This window comes from Amblyraja radiata, chromosome 27 (assembly GCF_010909765.2).
Source record: "Amblyraja radiata isolate CabotCenter1 chromosome 27, sAmbRad1.1.pri, whole genome shotgun sequence".
NCBI classification, from domain to species: Eukaryota; Metazoa; Chordata; class Chondrichthyes; order Rajiformes; family Rajidae; genus Amblyraja; species Amblyraja radiata.
The window spans coordinates 3484892-3508073 of NC_045982.1; the positions used below are offsets into that span (position 1 = coordinate 3484892).

The following is a 23182-nucleotide window of genomic DNA, read 5'->3' on the forward strand; positions in this document are numbered from 1 at the left end:
GCGACGTTTCGGGTCGAGACCCTTCTTCAGACTGGCTATCGTGTTTTTGTGTCTATCTTCGGTTTAAACCAGCATTTGTCGTTCCTTCTTACGCTTGATATCACCGGAGAGAGGCAAGGGTTCAACCCTTCTGCTTCTATCCCTCCCTACACCTTCCAGTCTCAACGCAGGTTAAAAAATGTTCTCAAAACCTATCTTTCACATCAACTAATTTGGTCCTTCCTTCTTCAGATCAGAACTGAGAATTTAACACCATGCAAGTTGCGTTATACTTGACATAGTGTCCCAATATCCAAAGACCAGTGAAAACATAAACTTTATAATTCATTAAAACAGAACATCACACCGTGGAACCGGGGTCAAGGGAAGAGCGTTCACGTACGCGGCCCTGTCTCCACCAATCTTTCCACCACCGCGCACAAGAAGCGATAAGACAGACACCATTGTGTGCAGATGCCGAGGAGTGCGTTCAGCTCTGGCTGAACAACTTCTAATCTTGTGTGTGTGGACTCGACAAGAGGAGAATGCCATGGAACTGAAAGTGCACCATGAAGTGCACCAAGGCTGCTAAACAGTCACTCCACCTGATGCTGCTGCTTTTGCACTGACAATTTAATAACTGGCACTGAGTAATAACTCTGGCACTGGCTCAGGCCACTTAAATCAGCTGCCCTGGACATTTTATGACTTTTTTATTTTTTACTTGTATTTTAATGTTGCTTTTATTACCTGCACTTTTTAAAACTATTCGTACTGTTTTTATCAGGAACTGGATTGTTTTTTTATTTATGCGTGAAATGTTTAAGTTTTTATGTGCGATGCTCCAGTATTCCCTGAGAAACATCTTCTCATTTTGCACTGTACAATTGGTGCTTTGCATGATGAAAATTAAAGGATGATAATGATGATAATGATGTCGTTGCCACACTCACCAACTCTGTAATACTGGATTGGAAAAGTTTACAGGGATATGAGCCAAACGTGGGCAGGTTGGACTAGCTTAGACATAGTTCATCTTGGTCAACGTAGACGAGGTGGGCCAAGGAAGGGCCTGTTACCTTGCTGTGTCACTCTATGACTATGACATCCGATTCTGGGCCCATGACAGGTCATCTGAGAGACGCGATCACCCTGGAATTTCAGGCTGCTAACTCTCTCCATAGCCGACCCTCCAGTGAAAACTGACAGACACAGGGAACTGCAGATGCAGGAATCTTGTCCACAACACTATAGTGCTGGAGTAACTCATCGTGTCAGGCAGCATCTCTGGAGACCCATGGATGGGTGACGTCTTGGGTCGGGCTGTTTCTTCTTCAGACTGATTGATTCAGACTGAGAAGGTCCTTTGGACATTTAAGACTGTTCATCCCTAGTCTGAAGAAGGGTCTCAACCCGAAACGTTACCCATCCCTCCTCTCCACAGAGATGCTGCCTGCCCCGCTGAGTTACTCCAGCTATTTGTGTCAACCTTCTGTTTAAACCAGCATCTGCGGTTCGTCCCTCCACATCCCGGACTCCGGTGTCAGATTTATTGCAGGGCGTTGTTTTGTTGACCCATTTCTCCCAGATTTGTGTCAATTAAGGTTATGGTGCGGAAACTCTTCCGAGTGGAAGTCCAGCTTTTCACGCTGCGTTGGATGAACTTCCTGAACTTGTGCGTGAGGAAGCAGTATATGATGGGGTCCAGCACGCAGTTCAGGCCCATCAGGCAGAGGGTGATCTGGTGGGCAACGTCCACCCTCGTGCGGAAGTGGCAGTCCTCGCTCCGCCACAGCCCCAGCACGGTCAGCGTCCAGGGACCCTGCACCAGGTGGTGCGGCACGAAGCAGACGAGGAAGACCACGATCACACTGCACACCAGGCGGAAGGCTTGCCTCCGCACCTTCCAGCTCTTCTTCGGCTGAACCACCCGCAAGGACAACATGCAGAGGATGCGGGCGTTACACACGATGACGACCAGGAAGGCCAAGAAGAATGCGCCGATCAGCAGGAAGTGAATAATCACCACGGGCATGGATTCTTTAGTCTTGTACCCCTCGAAGCATCGGGTGACGTCGCCAACTTTGTTGGTCCCCTGTTGTATCAGGAACTTCAAGGCGCTGGCAATGATTATCAGCCAGATGACCGTCGATACGATGCAGCCCCTCTTCCTGCCCGACCTCTGGCTGGTTTCGATGGGATAGGCCACCGCACGGTACCTGTTGTAACTGATCACCGCCAGGAACGCGATGGAGCAGTAGGTGTTGATAAAGAACAGACAGCCAGCCAAGCGGCAGGAAAAGTCGGAGAATGTCCAGTTCCCCTTCTGAACGTAGTAGACCACCCAAAAGGGAAGGGTTAGGATGAAGAGTAGGTCGGCAACGCTGAGATTCACCATCAAGATCCTGATCTCGTTGATGTTGGAGCTGGGGGCCAGATATCTAAAGATCCACAGGACGTAGCAGTTCTCCAAGATCCCCAGGATGAAGATCACGGTGTAGACCACGGGGAAGAGCACGTATCGGAACTCCGAATCCACCTGGCAGCTGTCGTTCCCCCCGGGCACGTGGCCCGTGGAGTTGTGGTCAAATGAACCCATGGCTGGCCAAAGCAGCATCCAACTGTTTCACCGACTGACCTGTGTGGGTTTATCTGCAAACCTGCTGAAACAAGAGGTGAAAAATTGGCAACTTTCAGGAGACACATTAGATGCAGTGGCGGACTGGGTCTAAAAATATTGGTTGCCAGGAGACAAAGGGGGCCCACCCATAACTACAATGCTATCATTTAACAGGGGCCCACTTGCAATCACTTCATCAGGGGCCCACTTGCCATCGGGCAAGCTGACACCCTGGCCAGTCCGCCACTGGTTAGATGCAAGTCTTAAACTTAGTTTAACTTAGTTCAGTTGAGAAGTTGAGCTTAATTTAGATTAGTTTACTGTCACGTGGACCGAGATACAGTGACAAGCTTTTTTGTTGCATCCCATCCAGTCAACGGAAAGACTATACATGATTACAATCGAGCCGTCCACATTGTACACATACAGAAGGGAATTATTAAGTCCAATTAAGTCTGATCAAAGATAGTCTGAGGGTCTCCAATGAGATAGTCGCAAATCTCACCACCTCTTAGCGTGGAAACAGGCCCAACTTGCCCAAGCCGACCAACATGCCTCAACTACACTAATCCCACCTGCCCATGCTTGCCCCATAACCCTCTAAACCTATCCCATCCATGAACCTGTCCAAATGTCTCTTAAATGTTTTGATAGTACCTGCAATATATTATATATTAAATCGAAGGATCTCAACATGAAACATCACCCATTCCTTCTCTCCAAAGATGCTGCCTGTCTCACTGAAATACTCCAACATTTTGTGTCTAATTTATATATATATATATATATATATATATATATATATATATATAATATATATACACACACATACATATACATACATCTGTATTCATACATATACATACATCTGTATTCATATATATACATACATATATATATACATATATATACACATATATATATATACACACACATATATATCTATATATATATATATATATATACATATATATATATACATATATATATATATATATACATATATATATATATACATATACATATACATATATATATACATATATATATATATACATATATATATATATATACACACAAAACTTTGTTTTCTCATAGTTTTCATATTCTGTTGTGCTACTGCAAGTCAGAATTTCATTGTTGTATTTGGGACATGACAATAAAACTCTTGTCTATAATAATGATGAAAACTGAACACAACGCTCCAAACTCCCTGGCATTTTACATCTTGTACAAGTGTAACCATAATATCGCAACTTCGATATTCAGTGTCCTGGCTGATGAAGGCCAATGTAGCGAAAGCCTTCTTGACCACCCTGTCTACCACCCTGTCTACGCCATTTTCAGTCCCTGCAGTTCAGGATGTCTCTGCTCTACAACACTCCCAGCACCCCGCCCGTTCACTGTCGAGGTTCCGAGCTTTGCTTTCTATGATTGATTTCTGCTTCGTGAAACTTCTAATTTCTCAACTTTTAAATTGCAATGTAATTGTGGTATTGCAACATAACTATGGGGGGGGGGGGGGGGGGAGGGGGGAGGTTTGAACTGCAAGTTCTGTGGGAACGGAAACGAGACTTTGCAGATTGCCTCAAGCATGCACATGCCTCATAGCAGTGAGTCAGGTAGATTGGAAATTGCTGCCTTGAGCTGACACTATATAAGGAGAACTGTGCAGGAATGAACTGCAGGTGCTGGTTTAAACCGAAGATAGACACAAAAAGCTGGAGTTATGCCCCTGTCCCACTTAGGAAACCTGAACGGAAACCTCTGGAGACTTTGCGCCCCACCCAAGGTTACCGTGCGGTTCCCGGAGGTTTTTGTCAGTCTCCCTACCTGCTTCCACTACCTGCAACCTCCGGCAACCACCTGCAACCTCCGGGAACCGCACGGAAACCTTGGGTGGGGCGCAAAGTCTCCGGAGGTTTCCGTTCAGGTTTCCTAAGTGGGACAGGGGCATAACTCAGTGGGACAGGCAGCATTTCTGGAGAGAAGGAATGGTTGACGTTTCGGGTCGAGACCCTTCTTGATCTGAAGAAGGGTCTCGACCCAAAACATCACCCATTCCTTCTCGAGAGAGAGATGCTGTCTGTCCCGCTGAGTTACTCCAGTATTTTGTGTATATCATATGAGGAGAACATAGGCAGCTTGCAAGCCAGCGTTATGAATTTTGATCTCTCCAACTTCAAGTAACCTTTGCTTTCCCTCTCTCTCCATCCCTTCCCCACACTCGTTCTCCGACGAGTTTCACCGTCCTCCTGATTGATTTCACTGTTTGTAAGCAAGGGTCACCTTCCCCTCAGCCTTGATCATCGTCTGCTTTGATCTATTGTTTTCACACCCTGATTCTCTTTGTCTCCATCCATATCTCCAGTTTCCCTCACCCCTGCCTCTCTGTCCGAAGAAGGGTTTCGACCCAAAACGTCACCCATACCTTAGTTTTTAGTTTAGAGATACAGTGCGCAAACAGGCCCTTCGGCCCACCAAGTCCACGCCGACCAGCGATCCCCGCACATTAACAGACTAGGGACAATATACACATGTACGAAGCCAATTTTACTTCGGAGTCACGTGAGTGACTACGTGAAGAAGCCCGCCAGGCGCATGCGTGTCATTGCGCTACACGCATTGCAACTCGTCATTGTCGGGAGGAAGGACGTTCCTCCCGAACGGCAGGATTTCGAACCTGCAACAGTAAGGTAAGGGAACTTCGTTCCATACTTACCTTTTTTCTACAGAAGGCTGTTGAAAGCTGGCGGGGGAGGAGTCTGCAAGCAACAGGCAGCCAGCAACGGACGTCGGCACCACTATCTCCCATAACGGGAGCGAGTGCCAAACTTCACCCCAAACGGGTGGAGGAAATGGGAGCCAACAACCCACAAAGACAGTGGGTTGTATTTGTGCTCTGTCCCCTTTTTTTAATATTAGGGGACAAAAGGAGATTGCGCTCCTGCCGTGGCTAAACCAGATGGAGTAAGCGCAACAGGGAACTACAGCTGCGGCCGGAATCGGCTCCCGTAATGGGAATAGCTGTGCCCGACTTTCGCTCCCGCACCGGGCCGGGCGGGACAGGGAGCAAAACTAATGTTTTCCCCGCGCTAGGTCTGTACAGGAGGGGAAGCTGGACAAAGGAGTGTCCACAGTGCTGCTAGTGAAGCTGGCTGGGGGAGACAGGGGAGTCGCAGGCAGCCGGCAGCAGCAGCCAAAGGCACGTTTATCTCCCGTTATAAGGAGAGCTGTGCCGACTTTTAGTCCCGCGCCGGCCAGAACACCACGGCCGGGCGGGAGACCATTCAAATGGGGCCGTTGACTTGACCAGTCATTAACGGGGTAGAATGACGCTCACCCGTAGCAACGATTTAAACTTGGACCTGCAGGTAAGAGCTGCGGTCTTTTTTGCATTTCCATGCTGATTGCAGGTGCAGAAACAACGGGCTGCGACAAAGCTGGTGGGCTAGATGGGATCAGCTGTGCCAGATGTCCTCCACACCGGCCAGATCCACTCCACGGAAGGACAGTAAGGACAAAGCTGGAGAAGGAGGACCGTGGAGCAGCGGGCAGCCAGCAGCAGCCAGCGGCACTTGGATCACCCATAGTGGGATCAGCTGTGCCCGATGTCGCCTCCGCACCGGCCAGATCCACGCAGCCGGGCGGAAAGGCTAGACACAAAACAAACAAGGTCGTGGACTCAGAGGAGTCCGACTTTGAATCACCGCCGGCGGCCAGCGCCCGAGAGCGCTGGAGCGGGAAGAAGCGGTGTATGGAGCTTTGCTCCAATGTGACAGACTCCGGGACATGGAGTCGGGTCACTGTGGGCCCTATGATAAACCCACAGCAGTACCTCTTTAAGGGCTGCACAGTGCTTGTACCTCATCAGAAGGAAGCACTGCGGGTCAGTTCTGGGCTGACCTGGAAGAGGGGTCCGCAGAAGAAAGTGTGCAAGGGGTGCAGGAACAAGAGAACCTACTGGAACCCACTACGGCCAACGGCAGCACCCCCACGCACCCACCAGCAAAACTGGTGAAAGCTCGAAGGACCGGTACTCAAAAACATGAGTCTTTTAGGCCATGGCCCAGACCGGCCTTCTCGGAAGATGCGGGACCTCCAACGCCAACCAAACCGAAAATCCAGACCCCAGCGCTACAACAACAGCGAAGAACCTACAAAAAGGTAAACTTGCCACTGGTAACTATGGAGGTAGGTGGGTCTGGTTCCCTACAAACAGTGGGCACGGAGATTGGGTGGAGATAACACTCTCTTCTGAAGGCATGGAGCATGATAACAACTGATATCTACATCTTAAGCAGTATCCAGGGATATACAATAGAGTTTATACACAGGTACAGCCCTCCAGTTCAACATATACTGAACCGAATGTTCGTGCTTTCTGATGAAAGAAATCAAAAGCGCAAGCTGAACTGAAGCGGCTTCACATAAAAGGTGTAATTGAGAAAACTCAACACGAACCATTAAAATTCGTGTCCGATATATAAACAAAAAGATGATGGCCATCGCATCATCATAGATCTAACAAAATAGATACCTTTGTTACTGCTTAACAATTAATTCCCAAAGGTTACTTCAATGGGCAGCATCGATTTAAAAGATGCTTACTATTCAGTGCCTATACGAGGTGACCACAGATGTTACTTAAATTCAACTGGATGGGACAACTCTAGCAGTATAAAGCACTGCCAAATGGGTTATCATCAGCCTAGGCTGTTCACAAAATTTTTTGAAACCAGCCCAAGCGTTTCTACGGAAACGTATACACATGGTCATGGCATATTTAGATGACATACTCATTATGTGCAAAAACTTTGGAATTAGCCAAACAAACTGTAACAGCCACAAAAAAAGTTATTTGGGGAACTGGGATTTCATCCAGTTAAATCTAAACTAACGTCTTCCACTACTATGGACTACCTGGGGTTTCACCATTGACTCAGTTCACATGTCGGTGACTCTGCCTAAGGGAAAGGCTACAGATTTAATAGAGGCTTATAAAAACCTCACTGACATCAGCAAACCATCCATCAGATTGGTAGCCAAAGTAATTGGCATAATGATGGCTGCCTTTCCAGCCACACAATTTGGACCTCTACATTACCAAAACATACAGAGAGCAAAAAACAAGCACTCTAAATTATGCAGGTCACTTTGACAGATCTGTGAAACTACCAATCAGGCTAAAATGGAACTAAAATGGTGGCTAGATAACTCTAGCCTTGTTCCTATCCAAGCATTGTCAGTAACCTTTTCCATGGTACTACAAACTGATGCCAGTACAATTGGTGCGGAGCCACCAATACCAATACCACCGTGGTAGCATACATTAACCACAGGGTGGAAACAAATCGACATCATGTGACAATCTGGCCATACAAATTGGCAATGGTGTCTCCAGAAAGATATTTGGATATCAACCACTTATCTACCAGGAAGACTAAATTCAGTGGCAGACACCAGGTCCCAGTTATCAAGTTATGTTACACAGGAACCAGACCCTGGGGCAGCGGCGACAGATGCATTTTTCGCTGCATTGGAGGGGAGGGGAAATTGTTTATTTATGCATTCCCTCCTTTCCTGCCTCATCAGTCGGGTATTAAGGAAATACAACAGACTCTGCATCTGGAATTGGTAGTACCCGATTGGCCTACACAACCATGGTTCCCAGTGGTATCAAACATGGAATCAGAGACATGAACATCCCATCTGTTCTGGAATATCTGGCAGGCCTCCACTACGATGAGGGGCTCAGTTACAGTGCCATCAACTGCGCCAGAAGTGCCCTATCGACTTACCTATGGCAGGGGACAGACCATTACACTGTTGGGACTGACCCACTGGTACAAAGCCTATGAGGAGTACCAAATACTCCCATATATGGGATGTGAGTATAATCCTGAAGATGCTCAGGAGTGGTCTCCAGCAACAGTTCTGTCTTTACACAGACTGACATTAAAACAGTCATGCTAATGGTATTGGTCACGGCACAAAGGATACAGTCACTGCAAAACAAGACTGGACAACATGACTTTCTCAACGGAATATATTACGTTTCAAATTTATGAGATAGTAAGCAGAACAGAAAAAGGGATCAGCAGGCCTCTATATACAATTAGGTCATACCCAACAGATGACCGTCTGTGTATAATAAAACATCTGTCGTTACACATGGAGAAAACGAATATCCTAAGAGGCAATGAAAAGGCACATTTTTTATCAGCCACTAGCAACCACACCAAGAGTGACGGTCCAGACCATCTCAAGATGGCTGAAACAGTTGCTAAACACAGGCTGGGGTGGATACTAAAATTTTTTAAATCTCTTTCCACCAGGGCTGCAGCTACATCGGCAGCAATACAGTTGGATGTACCAATGGACCAAATCCTCAAGGCAGCAGGATGGTCTGGAGGGGAAAAACATGCCAATTATTTGTAAAACCAGTAATGAAACCTGGAACATTTGCAGAAACAATTTAAGTTCTGTAAATTAATTTAAACCGATATAAAGGGGTTATAAACTTGTGTTAAAAAATTTATGATTTCAATGTCGAATTCATGTCCAAATTATGTTAACACAATCCTCCCAACAGTCAAGGCAGATGTGATGCATGGACTCGTTCCACGGCATGAAATCACAGAGCTTTAAAATCTTCACGTAGTCACTCACGTGACTCCGAAGTAAAATAGTAAGATTAAACGAGAACTTACCAGTTTGAAGTTTGATCTGTATTTTATGAGGAGTTACGATGAGGGATTACGTGCCCTCCGCTCCCACCCAGATCATATACTTAACTGGTACCTCTTCTCTAATCTTACTATGTTTAGTCATTACAGTTATCTGTGATTCCACACCGCTGCTTTGAAGAATGTCACGCATGCGCCTGGCGGGCTTCTTCACGTAATCCCTCATCGTAACTCCTCATAAAATACAGATCAAACTTCAAACTGGTAAGTTCTCGTTTAATCTTACTATTAACCTTCATACCCGTACGTCTTTGGATTGTGGGAGGAAACCGAAGATCTCGGTGAAATACCGACGCAGGTCACGGGGAGAACGTGCAAACTCCGTACAGACAGCACCCGTAGTCGGGATCGAACCCGAGTCTCCGGCGCTGCAAGTGCTGTAAGGCAGCAACTCACTCCCTTCTCTCCAGAGGTGCTGCGTGAGTTAAGGGCCTGTCCCACTTCCCTTTACTCACGAATTCTCCCGAGTTTTCCCCTTGATTCAAACTCGGAGAATGTCCGTAGGAGTCCGTAGATATATCGTAGCGGCTCGTTATCCCGCCATAGGGACTCGGAGCATCAGGTAAGTCGGGACGTTTTTTCCAGCAGGACAAAAAATGTCCACAAGTAAAAAGATAGTCGGGGGGAGGAGGAGTTCGCAGATCACAAAAATCTTGATTTTTTTTTTTTTTTAAGGTCCTTTCAACACAGCAGAGAACTCGGGAAGGTGGGACATACCCTTTACTCCAGCAATGTGCGTTTATCATCTATGAGGAGAATTAACTCATCCTGTCCGACCCAAGTTAACTATCGCGTTAACTTGTGCCTTTCCTGTCAATACTTGCCCTTGGTAAATGAAAGAAGGAATGTATATTGTTGTTATTATATGAAAACAGGCAGTAATGACTTCACCGAGTCACAAGGAACAGCAGATGCTGGAATCCTGAGTAAAATACAAAGTGCCGGAGGAACTCAGTGGGTCAGTCAGCATCTGCGGAGGGAATGAACAGGCGATGTTTCAGGTTGGGACCTTTCTTCAGACTCATTCTGGTAGTAGGGGGGGGGGGGGGGTGAAGAAAGCTGGAAAAGAGAGGTTGGGTGACAAAACCTGGCAAGTGATAGGTGGATACAGGTTCATGGTGAGAACGTACAAACTCCGTACAGACAGCAGCCGTAGCCAGGATCGAACCCGTGTCTCTGGATCGGTGAGGCAGCAACTCTACCGCTGCACCCTGGTGGAGTGGAGTGGGCATCCCATCATTCGGAAACCGCGCCCCGAATTCTACACAAGTCCATGAGTGAAAATATTTTTTAGCTTAATTTAGTTTAGTTCAGTTTAGTTTAGAGATTCAGCGCGGAAACAGGCCCTTCGGCCCATCGAGTCCGCGCCGACCAGCGATCACCCCGTACACTAACATTACCCCACACACACCAGGGACAATTTTTACATTTACACCAAGCCAATTAACCTACAAACCTGCACGTCTTAGGAGTGTGGGAGGAAACTGAATATCTCGGAAAAAAACCCACATAGGTCACAGGGAGAACGTACAAACTCCCTACAGATAGTTCCCGTAGTCAGGATCGAACCTGGGTCTCTGCCGCTGTGAGACCAGTAGCTCTCCCGCTGCGCCACCGTGCACCACGTTCATTAATGTCATGTGTACCGTGCTACTGCGGAAAGCCTTTGGTTGCATGCTATCCAGTCAAAGAAAAAAATGGACATGATTACAATCAAGCCTTCCGCAGCGCACGGATAAAGAATAAAGGAGACAATATTTAGTGCAAGGATATGACACTGCAGTCTAATAAAGTCCGATTAAAGATAGTCCAAAGGCCTCCGACGAGGTCAGGGCCGCACTCGAGCCGATGAGAGGACGGTTCAGTTGCCTGATAACAGCTGGGGAGAAACGGTCCCTGAATCTGGAGTTGTACATTTTCAAACTTCTGTACCTCTTGCCTGACGGGAGAGGGGAGAAGAGGGATATTTGGAGACAATGGACAATAGGTGCAGGAGGAGGCCATTCGGCCCTTCGAGCCAGCACCGCCATTCAATGTGATCATGGCTGATCATCCCCATTGTATTTCTGGTGATGCTGACGATATTTATTTTGAGGAGCTTGATATCTTTAGCAGGTCACCCCTCAACCTCCTACCCTCCAAGGAGAAAAGACCCAACTTTATTTTAGTTTAGTTTAGTTTATTGTCACGTGTACCGAGGTACAGTGAACACATTTTTTGTTGCCTGCTACCCAGTCGGCGGAAAGACTATCCATGATTACAATCGAGCCGTTCACAGTTTAATTGTTCTTGCCTACTTCCTTTGTACAGATATTTTCTTTGCTCTCGTCTCCATTTCTTTGCATCGTGAAACTTGTATTGATTTTTTTAGAAGTGGTTCTTTAACAGAATCGTAGAATCTCTGCTGCTTCTTGCTTTCCTGTGCATTTGAATTGCTGTGTCGTGGTCAGGATAGTTTTCCACAGCGCATCTGGAGAGGTTCGTAGAATATTCGGTAACACATAGAAACATAGAAAATAGGTGCAGGAGTAGGCCATTCGGCCCTTCGAGCCTGCACCACCATTCAATATGATCATGGCTGATCATCCAACTCAGTATCCCGTACCTGCCTTCTCTCCATACCCTCTGATCCCCTTAGCCACAAGGGCCACATCTAACTCCCTCTTAAATATAGCCAATGAACTGGCCTCGACTACCCTCTGTGGCAGGGAGTTCCAGAGATTCACCACTCTCTGTGTGAAAAAAGCTCTTCTCATCTCGGTTTTAAAGGATTTCCCCCTTATCCTTAAGCTGCGACCCCTTGTCCTGGACTTCCCCAACATCGGGAGCAATCTTCCTGCATCTAGCCTGTCCAACCCCTTAAGAATTTTGTAAGTTTCTATAAGATCCCCTCTCAATCTCCTAAATTCTAGAGAGTATAAACCAAGTCTATCCAGTCTTTCTTCACAAGACAGCCCTGACATCCCAGGAATCAGTCTGGTGAACCTTCTCTGCACTCCCTCTATGGCAATAATGTCCTTCCTCAGATTTGGAGACCAAAACTGTACGCAATACTCCAGGTGTGGTCTCACCAAGACCCTGTACAACTGCAGTAGAACCTCCCTGCTCCTATACTCAAATCCTTTTGCTATGAAAGCTAACATACCATTCGCTTTCTTCACTGCCTGCTGCACCTGCATGCCTACTTTCAATGACTGGTGTACCATGATACCCAGGTCTCGCTGCATCTCCCCTTTTCCTAGTCGGCCACCATTTAGATAATAGTCTGCTTTCCTGTTTTTGCCACCAAAATGGATAGCCTCACATTTATCCACATTATACTGCATCTGCCAAACATTTGCCCACTCACCCAGCCTATCCAAGTCACCTTGCAGTCTCCTAGCATCTTCCTCACAGCTAACACTGCCCCCTAGCTTAGTGTCATCCGCAAACTTGGAGATATTGCCTTCAATTCCCTCATCCAGATCATTAATATATATTGTAAATAGCTGGGGTCCCAGCACTGAGCCTTGCGGTACCCCACTAGTCACTGCCTGCCATTGTGGAAAGGACCCGTTTACTCCTACTCTTTGCTTCCTGTTTGCCAGCCAGTTCTCTATCTACATCAATACTGAACCCCCAATGCCGTGTGCTTTAAGTTTGTATACTAATCTCTTATGTGGGACCTTGTCGAAAGCCTTCTGGAAGTCCAGATACATCACATCCACTGGTTCTCCCCTATCCACGCTACTAGTTACACCCTCGAAAAATTCTATAAGATTCGTCAGACATGATTTACCTTTTGTAAATCCATGCTGACTTTGTCCAATGATTTCACCACTTTCCAAATGTGCTGCTATCCCATCTTTAATAACTGACTCTAGCAGTTTCCCCACTACCGATGTTAGACTAACTGGTCTGTAATTCCCCGTTTTCTCTCTCCCTCCCGTCTTAAAAAGTGGGGTTACGTTTGCTACCCGCCAATCCTCAGGAACTACTCCAGAATCTAAAGAGTTTTGAAAGATTATTACTAATGCATCCACTATTTCTGGAGCTACTTCCTTAAGTACTCTGGGATGCAGCCTATCTGGCCCTGGGGATTTATCGGCCTTTAATCCATTCAATTTACCCAACACCACTTCCCGGCTAACCTGGATTTCACTCAATTCCTTCAACTCCTTTGACCCGCGGTCCCCTGCTATTTCCGGCAGATTATTTATGTCTTCCTTAGTGAAGACGGAACCAAAGTAGTTATTCAATTGGTCCGCCATATCCATGTTCCCCATGATCAACTCACCTGTTTCTGACTGCAAGGGACCTACATTTGTTTTAACTAATCTCTTTCTTTACACATGTCTATAAAAACTTTTGCAGTCAGTTTTTATGTTCCCTGCCAGTTTTCTTTCATAATCTATTTTTCCTTTCCTAATTAAGCCCTTTGTCCTCCTCTGCTGGTCTCTGAATTTCTCCCAGTCCTCCGGTATGCTGCTTTTTCTGGCTAATTTGTACGCATCATCCTTCGCTTTGATACTATCCCTGATTTCCCTTGTTATCCACGGATGCACTACCTTCCCTGATTTATTCTTTTGCCAAACTGGGATGAACAATTTTTGTAGTTCATCCATGCAGTCTTTAAATGTCTTCCATTGCATATCCACCGTCAACCCTTTTAGAATTAATTGCCAGTCAATCTTGGCCAATTCACGTCTCATACCCTCAAAGTTACCTTTCTTTAAGTTCAGAACCATTGTTTCTGAATTAACAATGTCACTCTCCATCCTAATGAAGAACTCAACCATATTATGGTCACTCTTGCCCAAGGGGGCACGTACAACAAGACTGTTAACTAACCCTTCCTCATTACTCAATACCCAGTCTAAAATAGCCTGCTCTCTCGTTGGTTCCTCTACATGTTGATTTAGATAACTATATCGCATACATTCCAAGAAATCCTCTTCCTCAGCACCCCTGCCAATTTGATTCACCCAATCTATATGTAGATTGAAGTCACCCATTATCACGGTTTTGCCTTTGTCGCACGCATTTCTAATTTCCTGTTTGATACCATCTCCAACTTCACTACTACTGTTAGGTGGCCTGTACACAACACCCACCAGCGTTTTCTGCCCCTTAGTGTTTCGCCGCTCTACCCATACCGATTCCACATCCTCCAAACTAATGTCCTTCCTTTCCATTGCGTTAATCTCCTCTCTAATCAGCAACGCTACCCCACCTCCTTTTCCTTTCTCTCTATCCCTCCTGAATATTGAATATCCCTGGATGTTCAGCTCCCAGCCTTGGTCACCCTGGAGCCATGTCTCCGTGATCCCAACTATATCATAGTCATTAATAGCTATCTGCACATTCAACTCATCCACCTTATTACGAATGCTCCTTGCATTGAGACACAAAGCCTTCAGGCTTGTTTTTACAACACTCTTACCCCTTATACAATTATGTTGAAAAGTGGCCCTTTTTGATTTTTGCCCTGGTTTTGTCTGCCTGCCACTTTTACTTTTCACCTTGCTACCTATTGCTTCTACCCTCATTTTACACCCCTCTGTCTCTACGCTCACACATTTAAGAAACCCTTTCCCTTTAACTCCATCCTCCACTATCCCATTCGACACCCCACCCCCCTTATTCAGTTTAAAACCACCCGTGTAGCAGTGGCAAACCTGCCTGCCAGAATGCTGGTCCCACGCTGTAACTATTTAGACTTCTAAGGAAGTAGAGGCACAGGCGGCTTTCTTCATGATTACATCTCAGTGCTCATTCCACGTAACCACAGAGGGTGTTTAGTTTAGAGATACAGCGCGGAAACAGGCCCTTCAGCCCACCGAGTCCATGACAGCCAGCGATCCCCGTACACCAGCTCTATCCTACACACACTAGGGACAATTTACAATTTCTGGAAGCCAATTTACCTGCAAACATGTACGTCTTTGGAGTATTGATTGATTGATTATACCTTTAATAATCCTTTACAGGAAATTACAGTACCACGACAGCTTCAAGACAGACATTACACCACACATTTCCTCAAATAGCTTCCATACTTAACAAGTTAAAATACAAGTTAAAATACAAGTTAAAATACAATGAATGAAAAAGAAAGTGCAGTTATTTATGCGCATTATATAACTTTATAGCAGCTGGTATACAAGACTTCCTATGTCTCTCAGTTTTGCACATTGGTGCAATCAGTCTCTGATGGGAAGAAACCGGAGCTCCTGGAGAAAACCCATGTGGTCACGGAGAGAAGGTAACAAACTTTGTACGGACAGCACCACTAGTCAGGATCGAACCCGGGTCTCTGGCGCTGTAAGGCAGCAAGTCTATTGCTGTCCCACCGTGCCGGTAGATGGGGTGATCAAGAAGTCTTTTGACACATTGGCCTTCATCAGTCAGGGGTACAGAATATAGAATGTGCAGGAAGGAACTGCAGATGCTGGTTTAAACTGAAGATAGACAAAAAAAAAGCTGGAGTGACTCAGCGGGACAGGCAGCAACTATGGAGAGAAGGAATGGGTGACATTTTAGGTCGAGACCCTACTTCAGCGTCTGAAGAAACGTCACCCGTACCTTCTCTCCGGAGATGCTGCCTGTCCCGCAGAGTTACTCCAGCATTTTGTTTCTATCTTGTTACTGACTAGAGAAGTTGGGGTGTTGTGTTCTAGCTGTACAACTCATTGGTGAGGCCATGTTTGAAGTACTGTGTTCAGTTTTGATCACCCTGCTATAAGAAGGATGGCGTTAGGCTGGAATAAGTGCAGAGAAGATTTACGAGGATGTTGCCAGATCTCGTGGGCCTGAGCTACAGGGAGAAGTTGGGCAGGTTGGGACTCTATTCCCTGGAGCGCAGGAGGATGAGGGGTGATCTTATAGAGGTGTATAAAATCCTGAATGCACACAGCCTTGTATCCAGAATTGGGCAATCAGGAAGCAGTGGACATAGGTTTAATATGAGAGGGGAAAGATTTAGGAACCCGATGGGCAATATTTTCACACGTAGGGTGGTGGGTGTATGGAATGAGCTGCCAGAGGAGGTACTATAACAACATTTGAAAGACATTTGGACAGGTATGTGGATAGCAAAGGTTGCAAAGGATATGGGCCAAACATGGGCAGGTGGTATCTGTGCAGGTAAGTCATATGTCATAAGGTCATAAGTGATCAGAGTAGAATTAGGCCATTCGGCCCATCAAGTCTACTCCGCCATGGCTGATCTATCTCTCGCTCCATTCTCCTGCCTTCTCCCAATAACCTCTGACACCTGCACTAATCAAGAATCTATCTATCTCTGCCTTACAAATATCCACTGACTTGTGGCCTCCACAGCCGTCTGTGGCAAAGAATTCCACAGATTCACCACCCTCTGACTAAAGAAACGTCTCCTCACCTCCTTCCTAACAGAACATCCTCTTTGGTCGGCATGGGCAAGATGGGCTGAAGGGCCTGTTTGTCGCTGTATGACTCTATGACGAATGCCAAGTCGGTGGAAGCCGTTGTGTATGCGCTGAGTTCCTCTTTAAAGTCGGCACTGGGCGCGGGACAAAGCAACAGCCACCTAATGCACTTCCTCCTTCATCACCAACCACAGGCTACAGAGAACTGGAGGCAACTGAACGTCAGGAAGGGAAGTTGGCCTTGCGGGCATGGAAGATTGACCACCAGAAAGGGGAAGTCACTGTACAGACCTTTCCCATCATCAGCATTGAACCTGGGTTTCTGCGTTCTCACAGTCCTGTCCCACGGTACGAGTTCATTCAAAGAACTCTCCCGAGTTTGCCCTGATTCAATAGACAATAGGTGCAGGAGTAGGCTATTCGGCCCTTCGAGCCAGCACCGCCATTCAATGTGATCATGGCTGATCATCCCCAATCAGTACCCCGTTCCTGCCTTCTCCCCATATCCCCTGACTCCGCTATCTTTAAGAGCCCTATCTAGCTCTCTCTTGAAAGCATTCAGAGAACCTGCCTCCACCGCCCTCTGAGGCAGAGAATTCCACACCTGCCTCACCACTCTCTGTGTTTCCTCGTCTCCGTTCTAAATGGCTTACTCCTTATTCTTAAACTGTGGCCCCTGGTTCTGGACTCCCCCAACATCAAGAACATGTTTCCTGCCTCTAGCGTGTCCAAGCCCTTAACAATCTTATATGTTTCGAACTCGGTGATTTACGGTAATTTTTTTTAGTTAGTTAGTTAAGTTTTTATTTGTATAGGGACAGTGCATATTAATAAACATTTACATGTAATACGCAAGATTGTAGCCAGTAGCTACTTTTCATCTTTAGCCCCTCTGGTAAACAATGCAGTCATAACTAACATAGAATAAATAACAAACGCTCAACACAGTTTAAAGTCCCAAAGTCATTGGCTCCTCCCTCCTTGCTCTCCCTCTGTGCTGAGGCAATCCAAGCCTCCGATGTTGTGACCCCGCCGGGTGATGGTAGGTAAGTCCCGCGGCTGAATCCGTGCTCCGCAAACGGGCCGGTTCAAACTCCGCGGCCCGGGGCGGTCGAAGCTGCCGAAGCTGCCGCCCTCCAGTCCAGCGGGACGCAGCTGTAGGTGCGGGAGCTCCGGAAAACAGAACTCGAGCTCCCGATGATGCCGCCCACTGGCCCGCGGCCGAGCCTCCGAGGCTCCAAAGTCGGGTCGGAAGTTGGGTCGCACCGCAACCGCAGCCCCGAAGTCGGCCAGGCTCGCGCTGGTAAGTCCTGGCTCTGCTCCGCAGCCTCGAGGTCGGTCGCAGTTGGAGGCCGCCAGCTCCGCGATAGGCCTCAGCGCAGACGGACACGGAGACGGGGGATACGGCAGGAAAGGTCGCATCCCCCCGAAGGAAGAGTCAAAAAACATGTTACACCCCCCCCCCCCCCCACACATACACAGCTAAATAAACCGAAATAAACTGTAAAAACAGGACAAAAGAAAACAAAAAACAGAAAAGACAAACGGACTGCAGGCGAGCCGCAGCTGCAAGGCAGCGCCGCCACTCCCACTGTAATGGCCACTCGTCGGTACTCGGGGCTCCCGAGTACCTGCCGTTAGCGTTACGAGCCGCTAAGAGACGCCCCCTGAGCTCCGACGTACCCGCTACGTTCATTCTCCGTGCTTAACACGAGTTTGATTTTTTTTAAACTCGGGAGAGCTCTTGGAATGAACTCGTACCGTGGGACAGGGCTAAAGCAGCAACTCTACCGCTGCGCCACCATGCCCCCCCCCCCCCCCCCCCCGCCAGAGTGCGGGACATAGTTCCCTCAAAGTGGAGCATTGCTGAGGCCGCACGTTGAACTGGAAAGGGTGCTGGGGCAATTTACGAGGATGTTCCCAAGTCTGGATAGGAAAGGTTTAGAGGGAAATGGGCCAAACGCGGACAGGTAGGACTAGCAATGATGGGGCATCTTGGTTGGCATGGGCAGGTTGGGCCTAAGGGCCCGTTTCTGCGTTCTATGACTCTATGACTCAGGAAGGATTGAGTTATAAAGAGAGTTATATACAGTATTCAGTACCCCTGGAGACCAATGTGTCAAAAGCCTTCTTGATCAACCCATCTACCGGCATGGTGGCACAACAATAGAGTTGCTGCCTTACAGCGCCAGAGACCCGGGTTCGATCCTGACTACGGGTGCTGTCTGTACAAAGTTTGTTACCTTCTCTCCGTGACCACATGGGTTTTCTCCAGGAGCTCCGGTTTCTTCCCACACTCCAAAGACGTACAGGTTTGTAGGTAAATTGGCTTCTGTAAATTGTAAATTGTCCCTAGTGTGTGTGGGATAGAGCTGGTGTACGGGGATCGCTGGCTGTCACAGACTCGGTGGGCTGAAGGGCCTGTTTCCGCGCTGCATCTCTAAACTAAACTAAACTAAACACCCTCTGTGGTTACGTGGAATGAGCACCGAGATGTAATCGTGAAGAAAGCCACCTGTGCCTCTACTTCCTTAGAAGTTTAAATAGATACAGCGTGTGTTACCGAATATTCTAGGAACCTCTACAGATGCGCTGCGGAAAACTATCCTGACCACGACACAGCAATTCAAATGCACAGGAAAGGAAGAAGCAGCAGAGATTCTACGATTCTGTTAAAGAACCACTTCTAAAAAAATCAATACAAGTTTCACGATGCAAAGAAATGGAGACGAGAGCAAAGAAAATATCTGTACAAAGGAAGTAGGCAGGAACAATTAAACTGTGGACGGCTCGATTGTAATCATGTATAGTCTTTCCGCCGACTGGATAGAAACATAGAAACATAGACAATAGGTGCAGGAGTAGGCCATTCGGCCCTTCGAGCCTGCACCGCCATTCAATATGATCATGGCTGATCATCCAACTCAGTATCCCATACCTACCTTCTCTCCATACCGCCTGATCCCTTTAGCCACAAGGGCCACATCTAACTCCCTCTTAAATATAGCCAATGAACTGTGGCCTCAACTACCTTCTGTGGCAGAGAATTCCACAGATTCACCACTCTCTGTGTAAAAAATGATTTTCTCATCTCGGTCCTAAAAGATTTCCCTCTTATCCTTAAACTGTGACCCCTTGTTCTGGACTTCCCCAACATCGGGAATAATCTTCCTGCATCTAGCCTGTCCAACCCCTTAAGAATTTTGTAAGTTTCTATAAGATCCCCCCTCAATCTTCTAAATTCTAGCGAGTACAAGCCGAGTTTATCCAGTCTTTCTTCATATGAAAGTCCTGACATCCCAGGAATCAGTCTGGTGAACCTTCTCTGTACTCCCGCAACGCAACACATGCAACAATAAAAGGTGTTCACTGTACCTCGGTACACGTGACAATAAACTAAACTGAACTAAACTAATCTCGACCTGAAACGTCACCCATTCCTTCTCTCCAGAGATGCTGCCCGTGTCTGTCTAATCTAAACTAAATCCGACCTCCCATCTACCTCATTGGAGACCTTCAATCAATCGTTAATTGTACTTTATCTTGCACTAAACATTATTCCCTTTATCATGTATCTAGTACACTGTGGACGGCTCGATTGTAATCGTGTGTTGTCTTTCTGCTGACTGGTTAGCACGCTACAAAAGCTTTTCACAATACACATTCCCCAGAGCTATAGCGGCTCTGAACCGGCCCTGCTGAGTGCCCCCCCCCCCCCCCCCCCCCCCCCCACGGACTGTCTCCCTCGGATGGTCATGTTGCACAGACACATCTGCTCTTTAGTCTGTTTTGACTATATTACTGTTGTAATGTTCTTTGTACAAACCATGTTCTCGGGGGATCTAAACCTAAATTTTAGTAGTTACTTAAGTTATGATGTCGGATGGAAGCGGCAAACCCAAATCTCGTTGCACTTATGTGCAATGACAATAGAATATATTATTATTAGTAGTATTATTATTATGACAATAAATTAAACAAAGCTAAACTAAGCTAACCTGAAGTTAACTAAGCTTAACTTAACTGAACTAAACTAAACTAAACATTTAACTGACCGGAACTAAACTGAATTAAACTAAACTTAACTAAACTTAATTGAACTTAACTAAACTAAACTAAACTAGACTAAACTGAATTGAACTAAACTTAACTAAACTTAATTGAACTAAACTAAACTAAACATTGCAGCAACAAAAGTGTATAATGAGACCTGTTACTTCTCCAACGTTACTAGTTCCATTGAGTTCACCCACCTGAATCATTTACTTCTGTCGACACTGAAAGACTGCCTGACCCCTGAGCGATTCCAGTGTTTCTGTGTTTGAATTCTTTAATTAAGTGCCGTCTTCTGCACTGAGCCCAGCGGGGAAGGAGGAAGTGAAGAAATGTCTGAGGAAAGACTGTTTTTTTTTAATCAGCTTTAAATCTCGTGAAGGCGGCATCAATTGTCGTTTATTTCCTTCTAAGGCAGTTCCGCTAATGAACCCGCATCAAATCCAGCACTTTCCTGATTACCAGCGTTGTGTTTTGGACATGAAGAGTATTTACTTGATTGCACACAATTATCTGACCTGGATTTAGGGAAGAAAGTAAAACCTAAAAAAAAATTAGAAACTCAAGCTTCAGTGCGATGTCGTTAAAGTGTTAGGCTTCTTCTAAATTAAAATGAATCTTCATTAGAGATTAGAGTGCGTTGGGGAATTGCTTTGTTTATTGTCTCTGCTTCAACTGTGTGAAGCCCTGTCCCACTTTCACGACCTAATGCACGACCTCTGCCGAGTTTGCCCTTGACTCATACTCGCAGCATGGTCGTCGCGAGGTCGTAGGCGGTCGTAGGTAGGTTGAAGGTAGGTCGTGATGCTAGTCGTAGGTACTCGTGGCATCAAATAGGTCGCGGCGTTTTTTCTAGCCTGATATAAAATGTCCACGAGTAACAAAATGGTCGGCGTGGAAAAAATGGATACTTTTTACTCGTAGGTAGGTCGTAGTAGGTTGTGATGCTAGTCGGAGGTAGTCGTAGGTAGTCGTAGGTGGTCGGAGGTGGTCGGAGGCAGTCGAAGGTAATAGCTCCGGGGTAAAAAAAAGGTCAGTAGAAAAAAAAGGTGATTTAAACAGCAGAACGCCACCTCTGTCACTCCAAGGCATGTGCATTCATAGCTGGAGAGTATTTTGGAGAGGAGACGTGTGTTTTAGAGATGGCACCAAAAAGGCAGCAGCACAGGGGGAGGGCACAACCCTCAAGTAAAAAAATGGCGCGGCCCTGTCCAGTCGCCGTTGTGGTAGCTCCGCGAAAATTGTGTGTGTTTTTAACTTTCATGTTCCTTTTTAACTTATTTCTACGTTCTAACTCCCTAGTACTAACAAAGCATGACAGGGAAACCCTCTTAAATCTAACGGACTGTAAATGCCTTTCTCACCAGAGACTAACTATACTGAACGTTTTTCCTTCCAATATTTACTATGTAAAAGAATATGTGTGTTTATCAATGTGTTTATAGTTTGTTTGGTTGGTTGGTTGTTTGTTTGTCTTTTTGCACAAAGTCTGCGAGCATTGCCACTTTCATTTCACTGCACATCTGGTATGTGTATGTGAGGAATAAACTTGACTTGACAGGTGTTGCCCACCCAGGAGGAGGAGTGGCAGGAGGTGATACTGCAGGAGGAGGTAGCCCCTGCATGAGGGACCCCTGGAGGAGGAGACCAGGGTGGTAGTATACAGTATGTCCCCATCACCACCCCATCCTTCACTGCCTCATTTGAAGGCAGCCAAGCAGCCCTTTCTCCTGTGTCAGACAGACACAGCATCAGAGGCAGATGCCCCATTGGTGGTGAGGGAGGCTGGAGGAAGGTTATGCCCTACACCTTTACCAGGCAACAGGAGGGGACCATGGGGAATGGTTCCAGCAGAATGCCATCCATCCTGTACGAAAAGGAAAATGAGGGGTACAGGGACAGGGACAAGAATGGCATGCTTGCCACCCACTGCCCCACATGTGTGCTTGAAGTTCCATCTTTCATCAAAGCCCAGCGCCACTCTCTTCCAGTCATCTGGTGTACTGGGACAGTCCATCACATCATCTCCATTCACCCATTGAGACCTCTTCTTGTGCTTCCTCTTCACCCTTGCTCTTCCCCTTCTGCCTTTCTTAAAAGGCTGCTGAAGCAAAAGGGCTACTGCAAACAGCAGTAAAACGTACATGGTCGAAGCCAGTCTTCAACACAGTCGAAGGAGGTCGTGGGAGGTCTTCAACATTGTCGTGGGAGGTCGAAGAATGTCTTCTTCATAGTCGTGGGAGGTCTTCAACATAGCCATGGAAGGTCGTAGGAGGTCATAGGTTACCGCGACCTTGATTTTTCTAGGTCTTTTAAGGTGGTCAGAGGTCGCGAATTAGGTCGTGGAAGTGGGACATGGGCTTTATTTTGCCATTTGGACGAATTTACAAGAA

The 23182-nt window shown here is 46.6% G+C and overlaps 1 protein-coding gene across 1 annotated transcript; it reads right to left on the minus strand.

The window, feature by feature from the left end:
- Positions 1 to 1457: 1457 nt before the first annotated feature.
- ptafr (platelet activating factor receptor) lies at positions 1458 to 21230 on the minus strand. Its single transcript, XM_033044900.1, has 2 exons — positions 20990 to 21230; positions 1458 to 2639 (listed from the first exon to the last, which is right to left on the minus strand). The coding sequence occupies exon 2, from the start codon at positions 2594 to 2596 to the stop codon at positions 1529 to 1531; it is 1068 nt and encodes a 355-aa protein (XP_032900791.1). The 5' UTR covers positions 2597 to 2639; positions 20990 to 21230; the 3' UTR covers positions 1458 to 1528.
- Between the last annotated feature and the right edge of the window lie 1952 nt (positions 21231 to 23182).

Excerpts from the sequence above, each read along its gene's own strand:
- ptafr (XM_033044900.1), bottom strand. The coding sequence starts at position 2,596 with ATGCTGCTTTGGCCAGCCATGGGTTCATTTGACCACAACTCCACGGGC.